Source organism: Mus musculus, chromosome 8, assembly GCF_000001635.26.
Source record: "Mus musculus strain C57BL/6J chromosome 8, GRCm38.p6 C57BL/6J".
Classification (NCBI taxonomy): Eukaryota; Metazoa; Chordata; class Mammalia; order Rodentia; family Muridae; genus Mus; species Mus musculus.
Window position 1 is genome coordinate 123,921,328 of NC_000074.6, and position 13,440 is coordinate 123,934,767.

General features: G+C 45.8%; 1 protein-coding gene across 2 annotated transcripts in view; it reads right to left on the bottom strand.

Moving 5' to 3' along the window:
- The window catches only part of Nup133 (nucleoporin 133), a 52,152-nt gene that overhangs the window by 24,214 nt on the left and 14,498 nt on the right, over positions 1–13,440 (bottom strand). Inside the window, exons 9-13 of one of the 2 annotated variants that reach the window (NM_172288.2) lie at positions 12,040–12,187; positions 9,529–9,676; positions 7,917–8,074; positions 5,803–5,894; positions 1,022–1,185 (exon numbers count right to left, since the gene is read on the bottom strand). In NM_172288.2, the coding sequence (NP_758492.2) occupies positions 1,022–1,185; positions 5,803–5,894; positions 7,917–8,074; positions 9,529–9,676; positions 12,040–12,187 (710 nt within the window). Of the gene's footprint in view, positions 1–1,021; positions 1,186–4,434; positions 4,606–5,802; positions 5,895–7,916; positions 8,075–9,528; positions 9,677–12,039; positions 12,188–13,440 lie in introns of those variants that run through there. The other variant, XM_006530964.4, reaches the window with a different exon arrangement.

Sequence of the window (13,440 nt, forward strand, 5' to 3'; positions counted from 1 at the left end):
CCGTGCAAGGCTCAGCAGACATCTCGGAAGCAGACCTTGGTGTGGAGAGAGATTTGCATCTGACACACTTTCTGGTAACTAGGAATGCAGAGCAGCCTAAGTGGGTTGTCACCTGGGACAGCGGGGGAGGGGAGGTGTTCACTTCTGAATACCAAGAATTTCTCCAACACCTGGGAGATCCTACCAGCCAATGCTTAGAGTGTGCCGAAACTATTTACTTTGGAGCAAGTGAGAACCAAATGCTTACCAACTCCTCTGTGAAGGCTGTCATTCTTGGCTGTCCACTCCAGTACACGTGAATTAACTAGAAACTCAAGCCCCTGGGCACACCTGTGAGGTATTTTTATTTAACTGGATCACTTGAGATTGGTAGGAAGATCCATCTTAAATCTGGACCATTTGAGGTCAGAAGACCCATTCTAAATCTGGGCCATACCCTGTCATGGCAGCCAAGTAACGAAAACCAACACTCCTCTCAGCTCCGTTTTAATTCCTCCATCATAATAAAGGCATGCTTTTGCTCTTTGCCAGCTCGGTCTTGCTCTCACTGGAAGGTCCGCTCTTTCACTGGCACAAGAGCCGGGTCCTTGGAGACTCTGATGTGTACTGAAGAGCAGCTGAGACATCCAGCCTTGCGGACTGAACAACTGCTAACTGTTGAATTTTCTGACGGTAGCCGGCCTGCCATGTGGACGGGAAGGACCACAGCGTGCAGGGTGCTCTAAGCTCTAATAAACTCCATTACTTACTCATCCTACTGTTTCTGCTCCTCTAGAGAACCCTGACTAACACAGCCACCAAGCTGTTTTAGATTAAAATGCTAAGAATCAGAACTCTTTCTACTCTGACACACGGGCCATGTGTTTGGGGCCCTTGTCACAATGTGCCGGAGGGAAGGCTACCTTTAACTGCTTGAGACACTAAAAGTGTGCGGAGTGGTCACTGAGTGTGGAAACCAACACTCCTTTCAGCTCTGTGCTCCGTTTTAATTCCTCCATCATAACGAATCAAGTCGACTTACCCTGGGGGACAGACTCTGCCCAGCGTGGGTCTGAGGCCGGGTAGTCATCAATCAGGTCCACACTGATCTGAGTCACGGCCTTGTCTAGCTCAGGGTCCGAATCCAAATCCGTGTGAGAGGAAAACAGCTCATCAGCCATTATCTGAGCGCGGCCCAAATCTTTCCTGCCGTGAACGGAGCGAGAATGCATCACGAAGGCAAGACTTTCCCAAGCTCCCCACACAAACACAAACGAAGGCTAAATTCACATGTACACGCTTCAGTCCAAAGGTCTGTGAATAGCACAAGAATAAGGTTTCTGTGCAGCTGTACACTCATCAATACACTGAAGCCTCTGTCAGGCCAAGCACCATCCAATGACTGGGACAGAGAGAAAGTCACCATGGCATCAGTCAGACCACTAACCACGCAATGGTATATTTGCAGGGAAGTGCTTGGACATAGAGGTCAGACAGAACTGTTACCTCCACAGGCTCTAGAGTCACCTTCAAGACAAATCTCTGGAGTTCTCTAAGTTGAGGTGGGAAGACTCAGTCATCGGCCAGACTGAATAAAAAGTGAAGTGGAATGGAACGCACTCCCCACGACCATCCCCTGTGATGACCACTCCCTTTGACCTTTCCCCATGAGGGATGACCACTGTCAGCTCTAAGCTACAACAAAAGTCCTTCCTTTTTTTAAACTGTCAGATATTTGGTCACAACAATGAGGAAAGTAACTAACACACCAGCAAGCACCAGGAAGGAAAATAAACCCTTTAGAGGGAAGGAGAGCTCTCTGGAGGAAGAGGCCAAGGGGTATCAGCCATCCACAGAGCATGCTCTGTTGTCACCAAGGACGCTGCATCAGATGTAAAAAACAGGTCACCTAGTGTCTGAGCAAGGGTTTCTAATGCTGCAATAAAACACCATGACCAAAAAGCAAGCTGGGGAGGAAAGGATACGTCCCCATTGCTGCTTATCAGTGAAGGAAATCATGACAGGAACTCAGAACAGGGCAAGACCTTGGTGGCTGATGGAGGGGCATGGAGGGATGTTACTTACTGGCTTGCTTCCTCTGGCTTGCTCACCTTGCTCTCTTATAGAACCCAGGACCACCAGCCAAGGGATGGCACCACCCACAAGGGGCTGGCCCCATTGATCACTAATTGAGAAAATGCCTTACAGCTGGATCTCATGGAGGCATTTCCTCAACTGAGACTCCTTCCTCTCTGATGACTCCAGCTTGTGTCAAGTTGACACAAAACCAGCCGGTGCACCTGGAAAGTTTGGGGGGAAAGTTCCAGAGCAACAGCATGAAGGACAGTGAGCTCCTAAAAAGAGGACTCTTCTAACCTGGGCAGAGTCATGAGAAAATACCCAGATACCAGTAAGGCCAAGAAGAAGATAAATATGGCCTACACCGAGAAGGCATGAAGGAGATCTAAACATGCACAGCCTGCAGACTGCGGTGTGTGGCTGCACACAACCCCAGGGTCCCGAGGGTGTGCAGGCGCCACTCTAGTCCAACTGTCAAATATGGGAAGTTAGGAGGATCTGGTAGTAACTCAGAACTCTAGTGGAAGAATGGTGTTTTTACTGTGAAGTGTCCACTTCCTTAAAACTCCTGGTCCTGAGCCATGCACAAGTAAAGCTCTTGGGTATAGCTATGTTGGGTATAGCTATGGGTCTAGGGTATAGCTGCGTTGGACCCAGAAACACTTCCTGAGACTATTTAGGCTGAGGCCCCTTTCTGTACCTGGTAACCCTTCCCTGGGAACACCTCAAACTGCCTGCATTAGATGAGCAACACCCCACACTCATGTCTACCTGGAGCCTCGGTGCTCTCTATTTGGGAAGGATGAATTAAGATAAGGATGATCTTGGGGGGGGGCAAAACCCAGCCTACAGCTGATGTAAGGTCACGTGCTGAGTGCAGTGGGACAAGTCTGATACCCTAGCACAAGGAGTGCAAGGCTGAGGGAGAATGATCTCCAGTTCTAGGCTAGCCTAGGCTACACAAGTCGCTGCCTCGAAAGAAAAGAACTAGAAAGAGGCAAACAGAAAAGAAGCATCAACAAGCTCACAAGCTTGTCAGGGGCCATGGTTGTGAGGATGAGAGCATGAACGCACTTCCCAGACCCTCCAGGGCACTGTGGCCCTGTGACCCTGTAATGTGAGCCCCATAAGCCACAGACTTTATGGTCATTTGTCTTTTTTGGTTTCCTCAAAACAGGGTTTCTCTATGTAGCCCTGGCTGTCCTCGAACTCAGAAATCCACCTGCCTCTGCCTCCCAAGTGCTGGGATTAAAGGTGTGCACCACCACTGCCTGGCTTGGTCATTTGTTTTGGTAGCCATAAGAAACCAAAATGAAAGCTACAGTTCCTGGCTGCACTTTCATGCACAGTCTACAAGACCATCACTAGAAACCTGTGCAAGATGAAATAACCCAAATCTCTCTAGTAAGACTCAACCATGCAATACAAGGCCATAAATACACACTCCACTATCTGGTGGTGCCCCCATGTGGACAGGACAGGGAGACCAGCAGACCATAAACAAGGCAGTGTTAGACTGACAAGCTTAGAGTCTCCTAAGTGAACGTGCACCATCCTGCACCATCCTGCAGGTGGCAGTAGAGGCATCTTTCCAAACCAAGACATGCAAGGCAAACTACTGCTCCTTCACCCCTCTCCTCAAACTGCCAGAACCAGCAACCATGCTACCTACAGCCTCGCTGCTCTGGCAAGAGACAGACTTGGCAGGCAAGGCATTTTCCCAAGTCTATTCAAACATAAACCAATCCTGCCTATGAAGGAAAGTACGTAACAGGCAGATAATGTGATGATAAGAAACTGACATGTGAACCAGTGCCCATGGCGGTTCCACTGTACACGCATGCCCTAAAACCTAGACGGCACAGTTCTAAGGCTACTGTGCCCCAAACATACTCCAGTACATCAGGAACCCTGCACTCCACAAACAAGCCCAGCCAGCCCGTGAGAGTGGGGTCAAGTTCTAGGGGCTCTTTGCACAGGTGACTCATCTGCTAAAGACACGTGGTCAGCCCCAAAGAGCTGAAATGATCTCCAGCTGTCGACAACTGGGGCTGGAGCCCCAGGCTTCCAACAGGCTATAGGGATCTACTTGTACAAGACCTAATCAATAATTACAGATGCTTCCCCAAACTCTCATAAACAAAACACCTTGTATTTACAAAATTTTTTGAATAAAGAAAAATGAAAACCAAATAATATGAAGCTAAAAAATAGACAACACTTGAAAGTTTTATCTGTTATGTTTGACTCTCAGGACTATTTGACAATGTTTGGAGATAATGTGGTTATAACAAACAGGGGGAAGGACCAGTGTGGTACCAGGCTTCTAGTGGGAGAGTCAAGGGTGCTGCTCAACAGATGCCCCCAACTGGTTACCTGTCTCAAATGTCAAGGCAGCAATCACACTCTACAGGAAGCAAAGAGCTGCCAGCCAAGGCCCTACAAATGTGAGAAGTCCAGGCCAGAAACAGCCACATCGGAATCTGGGCACAACGAGAGCACAGCTGGGACTTGCCCAACTGCCACCCGACCTGATCTCCAACAGCCAAACTGCAGAATCTGAGCAAGCCTGAAGAACACTGGGTTCTGTGGTAACTAAACCTAAGTCAAAGGAGATGCTTCTGCAACATCCATACAACTCAGTCTGCAATTTATCCACTTTGATACTTTATAAGGGAGACCATGTCCACTGTCTTCAAGACTGCCAATTTGAATGGCCATTGTTTCCCATGAAGGCCGTGTTAAGATCCGATGCTCCCGACCTACACGGGGCCTCACTGGCTGTCAGGTTCAGATAATTGTTTAGAACCTCAGCACCCAGAAAGACTTCCTCGAAACGGCACACTCTCACCACTAGCTCTCAGTGCCCACCAGTGCACAGCAAGCATCAGCAAACTGTGTCCCACACAACTGTAAGCTGTAGCTTATACTTTTGTACATTGTGTGAAGTTTACCCTTGTGTTAATCAAATACTGATTTTTTTCTGCTCCTATATCCTGTTTCAATCTGGACAGGGCATTGTAATCCTTATACCAATAATCTCTGGTCTCAAATTTGTGTAATTCTTACCATTTGTTCTCTACCTTATCAATAAATGCTGATCACCCAATGGCTGGGCAGAACAGAGAACAGGGCGGGCTGTGGACCAAGCAGAGGAAGGAGAGAGGAGGCTCAGATCCTCCAGGAGAATGGAGGGGTGGAGCCATGAGGCAGGGGGTCTGGAGAAAGATCATGGAAACACAGCTAAGCCCAAGGTGCAAGATCAATAATATTATCAAAGCACACTGGGATGGGCTAAGAGGCAGCCACATTAGCAGAGGAGGGTGGGGTCAGCTATTAAGGGGCAGCTTTAAATCTTGGTTTCTCTGTTTGTTATTGGGGACTAAATTAGCTGCTAATACTTATATTAAGGATAATTCATTTACAACACGCTGTGATTTAAAATGTGCTAGGCCAGCTGAGCATAGTGGTCATGGCTACAAATCCTGCATTAGAGGAGCAAGATAGGAGGACCAGCCTGAGTTACACAGCAAGACCCATAAAGCAACAGGGAGGTGCGTGGGTATGTGCTGGGGTGGTTAGGAGCGGCTCTTGCTCTTGCAGAGGACGTTTTGGTTCCTGTCACCCTGATCAGGTGCGTCACAATTGCCTGTAACTCCAGCTCCAAGAGATCTGATGCCCTTTTCTGGATTCTATGAACACACACACACAGAGACAGAGACAGAGAGATCTTAGGTGCCATACCTGCAGTACTGTAGAAATGCAGCCTTAAGCAGTTTTGTCTTGTCTTCATGGGCTACAGTTTCGTTTTTTGTGGTGGTCTCAAAAACCATACTCTGCAAAGAAAAAAGCTATCACTTAGAGGTGAAGGCACAGGATCATTCCTACCTGAAAGGTGATCCTGCGGTAGATCACACAGCCAGAGCTGATTGCTGATGACCAATCAAAGCCCTGCAGGAAAGGCAGGTAACTCAGGACTTTCCCACCATTGGTCAGAACTGTCCCAACTGTCTCTATGCTTGTCACAATGGGCATTAGCGGGAATGACACGGCTGAGCAGGACTAAGGAGAACTAGGAAGAAACGGAACAGTGCAAAAGGAACTCAGGACCATGGAGCAGCACTGCCAGATAACCAGCCACGTGATCACAACAGGAGCTAAAATACACCACCTTCCGGACAAACTGCCAATCCATTCCAATTTTGTTGTTGTTGTTTAAAATGCTTATTTTTATTTTATGTGTATGAGTGTTTGACTGCATGCATATATGTACACACGTGTTCTGTACCTGAGGCCCTCAAAGGCCAGGAAAGAGAACAAGATCTCCTGAAACTGGAGTTACAAATGGTTCTGAGCACTATAAGGGTGCTAGGATCAAACCCAGGTCCTCTACAAGAGCAGCAAATGCTCTAAATTGCTTAGCCATTTCTCCAGCATCCCCCTCCCTTTTTTGAGACAGGACCTGGAACTCTCTATGTAGACCATGCTGGCCTGTAACTCACAGAGTTACACCTGCCTTTGCCTCCCAAGTGCTGGTATTAAAGACTTGTACCACCATGACTGGCTTCATTCACTTCAACTTTTAATTATGAAAACACTCTACACACAGTTTAGACATAGGAGCGCATGCCTGTTAGTCCAACCTTGAGGAGAATGAGGCAAGAAGACAGTTCAATACCAGTCTGAGCTACATACACAGCAAGACACAGAGACTTATAGACATTAGACAAGCCAGTGTCTTACGATGAACAAAATCAAATATGTGAATTTGCCATGTATTTCAGTGAAAGAGGAAACATATTTTAAGCAAATATGAAAATATTTTTTGCAAACTTTTTGGATTTTTTTTGCAAGATAAGGCAATATTTTCTTTTATTAAATTTCAGATTCTCACATACTACAAACTACAAAAATATGAGTTGTTATAGCATTACTAAGTTTTCTACCAGCTCCTATGATTATTGAATTAGTAAACAAGAGTAGGCAGCTTTTTTAAAATTAATTAATCAACTAATTTGTTTATTTATATTAGTAGCTTTGGAGTTTGTTGAAAGAAACACAGTTGGTTATATTAGTGTCAAAATAATATTTTTTGTCTAAAAATATTTCTATATTTCATCCTTAGATGAAAAAAATCCATAAACAATATTTTTAGTCCTTTTGTGGCTGAAATATTTTTTATTGTTTAAAACCCTCAAACTTACAGAAAAAGTTATCTCAGGTTCCAAGATAACAAAGTTGATTTTTTATTTATCTTTAATCTCATTAAGACTCTAGGAATTCATCCTCTGGTGTCACTGAGCCCTCTCAATGTCGGAATTAGACACTTACTTGCTGTGCAAGTTTGGCTACCTGAGTTTGATTCCCCAGAACCCTCGTAAGGTGGCATACAGGTCTGCCTGGCATAGGTGGGAACAGGACCTTAGGGTCTGGACAGTCAGCAGGCTAAGCCTGGCCACCTTCCTGAGTGACCACAGGAAACTCCCCAACCAGCACCCCCAGGAGCCGCTGGATGGTGTGTGCGACATCCACACTGCCAGTGCTCCGGAATCCCACGGCTGCACAATGTATGTGATGCCACAAGTGCCCCCTGGGCCCAGGAACCACACCAGCAGTCGCCCCGCACCCTGCTCCTAGGAAAGGTAAAGGAGAGAAGGAAGCATGAATTGTCCCAAGTCCCAACTCAAAGATACAGAGGTAAGAGCAGAAGGAATGCCCGTGACCTACAAGCAGCTGCTCTGGGAAAGAAGACCTAGAGACTGGGTGCAAGATAACCAGGAAGTGATCTCCCAGACCTTGCCCGCGGCCTGGTGTGAATGTGCTGATGAAGGAAATGTTAAACGATCTTCGATCCTTACCTCACTGCCCCGTCCACCAACTGAGGAGGTCAAAGACTCTTCCAGGTCTTCTGCTAACAGGGATACATTTTCCCTTGGAGTGACAGACACCAGACCACTATTCCTAGAGAAAAGGATAGGAACACCAGCACAGGAGCCAGCGCCCAAAATGCCATCCCCTGAGAACAGAACACACCAAGATGGCACAGATTAATTCCTCAGCTCTACCACCTCACTGTCTTGACGGCCTGTGACCTTTCCTGCTTATGACACTTAAATAAAGATCCTGCTCCTACTCCATGAAGCAGACGGCCTTTCCACTTACAAACAAGAAACACTGGGCAGGAGCAATGACTCAGTTACAGCACTTGCTGCTTCTGCACACGACGAGTTCAGTTCTTAGTGACCTCACTGAGAGGCTACAGCCTCCCGAAACCCCAGCTGCAGGGACTACACCCTCTTCTGGCTTCCACGGGTTCCCCCTCCCCGCCCCCTCCCCTGTCCCTGCACAGATAAAAAAATCTTGAAAAAACAAAACAACCAACCAACCAAACCAAACCTTGTCCTTGCAAGGGAACAGTGAGCAAAGCCCCTCCTCAATTCTTCCCAATTCTTTATTCTGCAAACTGGAAATGGCAGCATCTCTGCCTTGTGGCGCCCTCTTGCTCCTTGCCTAAGGCCAATCTAGGCAGTTGGCAGGCTGCTGTGCCTAGGAACAGCATACAATACGGGACCACCACGCAGCTGTATCTGTGGCCCTGCCCAGACTCTGACCTCTATAGCAGTCTTGGGAGGCCGTGCCACCCGTCAGTATCTGCTGGTCCCAGGATTCTTTTTGCCAGGGCTGGACAAAGTATTATGAAGAGTATTAATTCAGAGTAAGTCCCTCTCACAAACCAAGAAGAGCACTCACTTCTCTCAGTGTTAGTACTTATCTCCTTGGTCTCTTCTAAGGAAAAGAAAAATCTTTTAAACTAATTTTGCATGTAAAGAAAACAGGAGTTCTGCCCAGCTTAGGTATTCAGCATGGCTGTGAACTCAGCTGCTGCAAACAGTATTAACATTTCTAACTGGCAGGTAGCAAACCAGAAGCAAAATGTACAATAAAAGATAAGAAACCATGAAGGATGGCTAATGAATTGGTCAAAGAGCTAGAATTTAAGAATTATTTATTGGAAGGATGGCTCAGCAGTTAAGAGCACTGACTGGGCCAGCATTTGGGAGGCAGAGGCAGGCTGATTTCTGAGTTCAAGGCCTGCCTGGTCTGCATAGTGGGTTCTAGGACGGCCAGGGCTACACAGAGAAACCCTGTTTCGAGAAAGAGCACTGACTGCTCTTCTGAAGGTCCTGAGTTTAATTCCCAACAACCACATGGTGGGTCACAACCATCTGGAATGGGGTCTGACGCCCTCTTCTGGTGTGTCTGAGGACAGCGACAGTGCACTCAGACATGACATAAACCTTTACTTAAGAAGACTCACTGAACCTTGTAAGATACTGGTGAGTGAATAGACTCACATAAAAGTAGAGCACGGGAGTTCAGAATGTGACATGTGCATAGGACTGACTGAATTCTGACAAAGGGGAAATATAATTCAATGAAGAAAGAAACTCATCTTGTCTTTGAAAGTACCTTGTGTATCAAAGACAATCTTTTCCTGAGGAAGAGAAAACTTCCCAGTGCCTGTGGAGCACACAAAGACAGCATTCTCCATGTAAAGATAGGTCATCTGGCTTGAAAAGTTTGGCACCATCAATCGACATGCGATCAGGTCTTCAGACTGAAAGGTAAATTTAGGATTATAGTTAGTAAGAATTCAGACAAAAATATCTATGATTTTCACAACCATGTTTATATGACACCATTCCACAGAATGTTAAAATTCTCACTCACTGATTATTCCGTGGAAGTCATACACTACACAGATGGTTCATAGACAGGACAGGGAGGTTTATAATCCCTGCGACTGCCTGGATGCTTGTGTTCCTCTGGAGTTCAGACACTGAACTGCTAACCGTGCTACCATGGAGTCTGAGGAAGGCTCTGCTGGGCAGGCCTGCTTACCTTAGCTTAGGTAAATGCACCCAAAAGCAGGTGCTGCCTATGACAATGGGAGCACGGCTGCTGGGACCTTTACTCTGGACCTCCACCCAACCTGCGGGACTTCCGACAGCTCATACGTTATCCTGCCTTAGGTAGTTCTACAAGGGCCAACGGTCTAAGATACTTATCTTATAAAAATGATTTGTTGAGCTGCAATTAGCAAAATTTTGAAATTCTTCTATGAAGTTAAGATAAGCCAAGTGTGGTGGCAGGATTAAACACCTTTAATCTGGGCACTTGGGAGGCAGAGACAAGAGAATCTCTGAGTTTGAGGCCAGCTTGGTCTATAGTGTGAGTTCCAGATCAGCCAGGGCTACACAGAGAAACCCTGTCTTGAAAAGCCAACCAACTAACCAAAAACATTATAATTCAAAGTTTGCAACAAATGAAAAGTGAAAAGCTCTCATTTGTTATTTATTTTTATACTGGCAGATGCAGAAAAAAAAAAAAAACAACACTTTTTTTTTTTTTGAAGACGCAGTATTGCTCTGTATCTTTGGCTGCTTGGCTGACCTTAAACTTACTGTGACCTGCTGCCTCTAGTAAGACATGTACTTCCTAGTAAGCGTGTGCCACCACACCAAGCTAGCTCTTGTTTTACCACCAAACATCTTCAAGCCCAAGGGCCCCAAACAAGCTCTCATATACAAGACCATTGAGTATCTGTTCACTATGAAGTCAGAGGAAGAAATATAAGTACAAACTCACTAGACATAAAACTAGGAATACAGCCACCATCACTAGAGAAGTAATTAAAATTTTATAAAAATTATTTTTAATGTGTATGTGTGCGCCTGGTGGATATGCGCACACACAGATGCAGGTACCTACAGGGGCTTAGACACTTTGGATCCCCCTGGGCTGGAGAACAGGTGTCTGTAAGACACCTAACATGGGTGCTGGAAACCAAACTTGGGTCCTCTGCCAGAGCAGCAAATGCTCTTCCTCACTAAGCCATCTCTCGTCCCCAAAATAACATTAAAGTGAGACTGTAGGGCAGATTTATTCACAAATTGTTTTCTTTATATTCCTCGGCACTTTGTGAAAAATTAAAATGACACTGAGCTATGATTTCCAGTTATACTGAACTGAAACACATGGTAAGATTTATCCCTGTTACAAATCAAAGAACAACAGATTTTCTTATGGGATTTAGATAAGCAAGTATATTAAGAATAAAGATTTAGTAGCTGGAGAAAGGGCTCTGTGAGAGGATCGCTATGGGGTGGCTCACAGTCACCTGTGCCCAGCTCCAGAGGCACATACAACGCCCCGCCCCCGCCAGCACTGCACTCAATGTAGATCCCCAAACAAACAAGCCAGGGCCAGGCACGGTCACACACCTTTAACACCTGCACATGGGGGCAGAGGCAGGCAGCACTCTGAACTCCAGGATGAGCCAGAGCTACACAGTGAGACTCCGTCTCAAGTAAGTAAAGACTTAATAGACTTAGATGCTACATGAGGTTAAAGGACATGGCTTCCCTGGCAAATGCCAGTTACTAGAGAACGTGTTTAATTTCTGTTTATACTCAACATCACTGATGCTGTCTCCTGGTGGTTTATTTTGTGAGTACATAAATCACAGTCTCCCCTAGGCACATGGAATTTGTTTATAATATAAAGGTCTCAAAACTGAATCCCAGGAAGACACGATAGCACATACCTATAATAACAACTTGGGAGACAAGAGACAAGACTGCATCTTGAATATGTAGTCAGACTAGACTACACAGTCATCCGATCTCAACTACAAACCAACGCACACCCCCCAAAATTTGAATCCAAGTATTTCACCATGCAGCTTGTCATCCAACTTCCTTTCCACTCAATACCGAGCTACAGCGAAATCGTCCAAGGACTGGCTGCGGGCTACCTTCAGTATCATCTTTCTTTACTTCACACTGGGCCAGAGAGGGAGATGGAAAAACAAAACGCACTAATATCTACAACTATTTCCAAATCTTGCCAGTGAGCCTTAAAGCCACCAGTGGCTATGCAGGACTCTGGTGAGCTGTGGCCTCCCTGTGACGAACTTACCTGGAAAGGGGGGTTATACTGAGTCACTTCTACGGTGACTGCATCTGACATCTGGTTACCATTGTCTTCCACCGTGATCACAGAGTAATAGACAAGACAGGGGCTGTCTCCCAGGTGCCACGCTGCTGCCAAAATCAGGAGCCCATCGCTAGAAAAGGGGTGGGAAGAGAAAGGAGGCCTCTGTGTCTGCTGCTGTTGTTGGAGACAGGGTTTCACTATACACAGCCCTGGCTGTCCTGAGATTCAGAGGTCCAAAGGCAGATGCCATTACACCCTGCAGGATTCTTTGTAAAGTCAGATTCTTACAAAATTATACACACCATATAAACTAGAACCCTGAACCTAGATATTTGAATACTTAAGGGAAGAAAAAAAAAACATTCTCACAATTGCCTTAATGCAAATGTTTACAGTGGCTTTATTACAGTAGCCAACCTGAAAACAACTGAATGCCTTCAACTGCTGAGCAGATAAATCCTGATATATCTACACATATTTTCTCTTGAATGCTATCTAGCAAAGGAAATGGAGACATTTCTGAATTGATTTTAAATCAACCATGTCAAGCTGTATTACATAGCATTTATACAGCATTCTGAAAAAGACAGAACTTTGAAGGACGGATCAGTAACTGTCAGGGGCACAAAGGGAGGAAAGTGATCTCTTCTCCCCACTGCCACCTATGTGAGGTTTAAACTCTGCCGAGTGTATGCAGACGTTGCTCTAGCGCTGAGCACCAATCAATCCTGTTCTGTATCAGGACTGTGGTTAAGATGACTATTCTATATGCACCTGGCTTATTCAATCAGCCTGGCTTAGTCTGGGAATTAGCACAGTCCATTACTAAGGTCAAGGTGACCTAAGGCCATGAGCAGCACCTATGCTTGTTCACCCAGCGCTACTGAGGCAGTACCTTGTTACTCATCTAACAGGGTCCTTAAGAGGTGGTCCTATAGGGCTAGGATTCCCTGATTTTACCTATGATCCTAATTGGAAAAACAAAACAAAACAACCCATAGTGCTAGAGAGACTGCTCAACTGCTAAGAGCATTTGTTACTCTTCAGAGGCCTGTTCCCAGCACCCACATCAGGAGGCTCACAAGCATGAAACGCCAGCTCCAAGGAATGTGATGTTTTCTGCGCTCTGCAGGTATACGTATGTGTGTGTATGTGCATAGACATACACACACAGAGTGGGAGAAAGAGACAGAGAGGCTATAAATCTTAACAAAACAAAACAAAACAAAACAAAAACCTCTACAAAAACCCCACGTGGGAAGTAAAGACAGGCAGATTTCTGTGAGTTCCAGGCCAGTTATACAGTGAGCCCATGTCTCAAAACAAAATAATCTCCCACAAACCAAATCCCCCAAAATCCATAAAGTTATTTTAAGCAGTGAA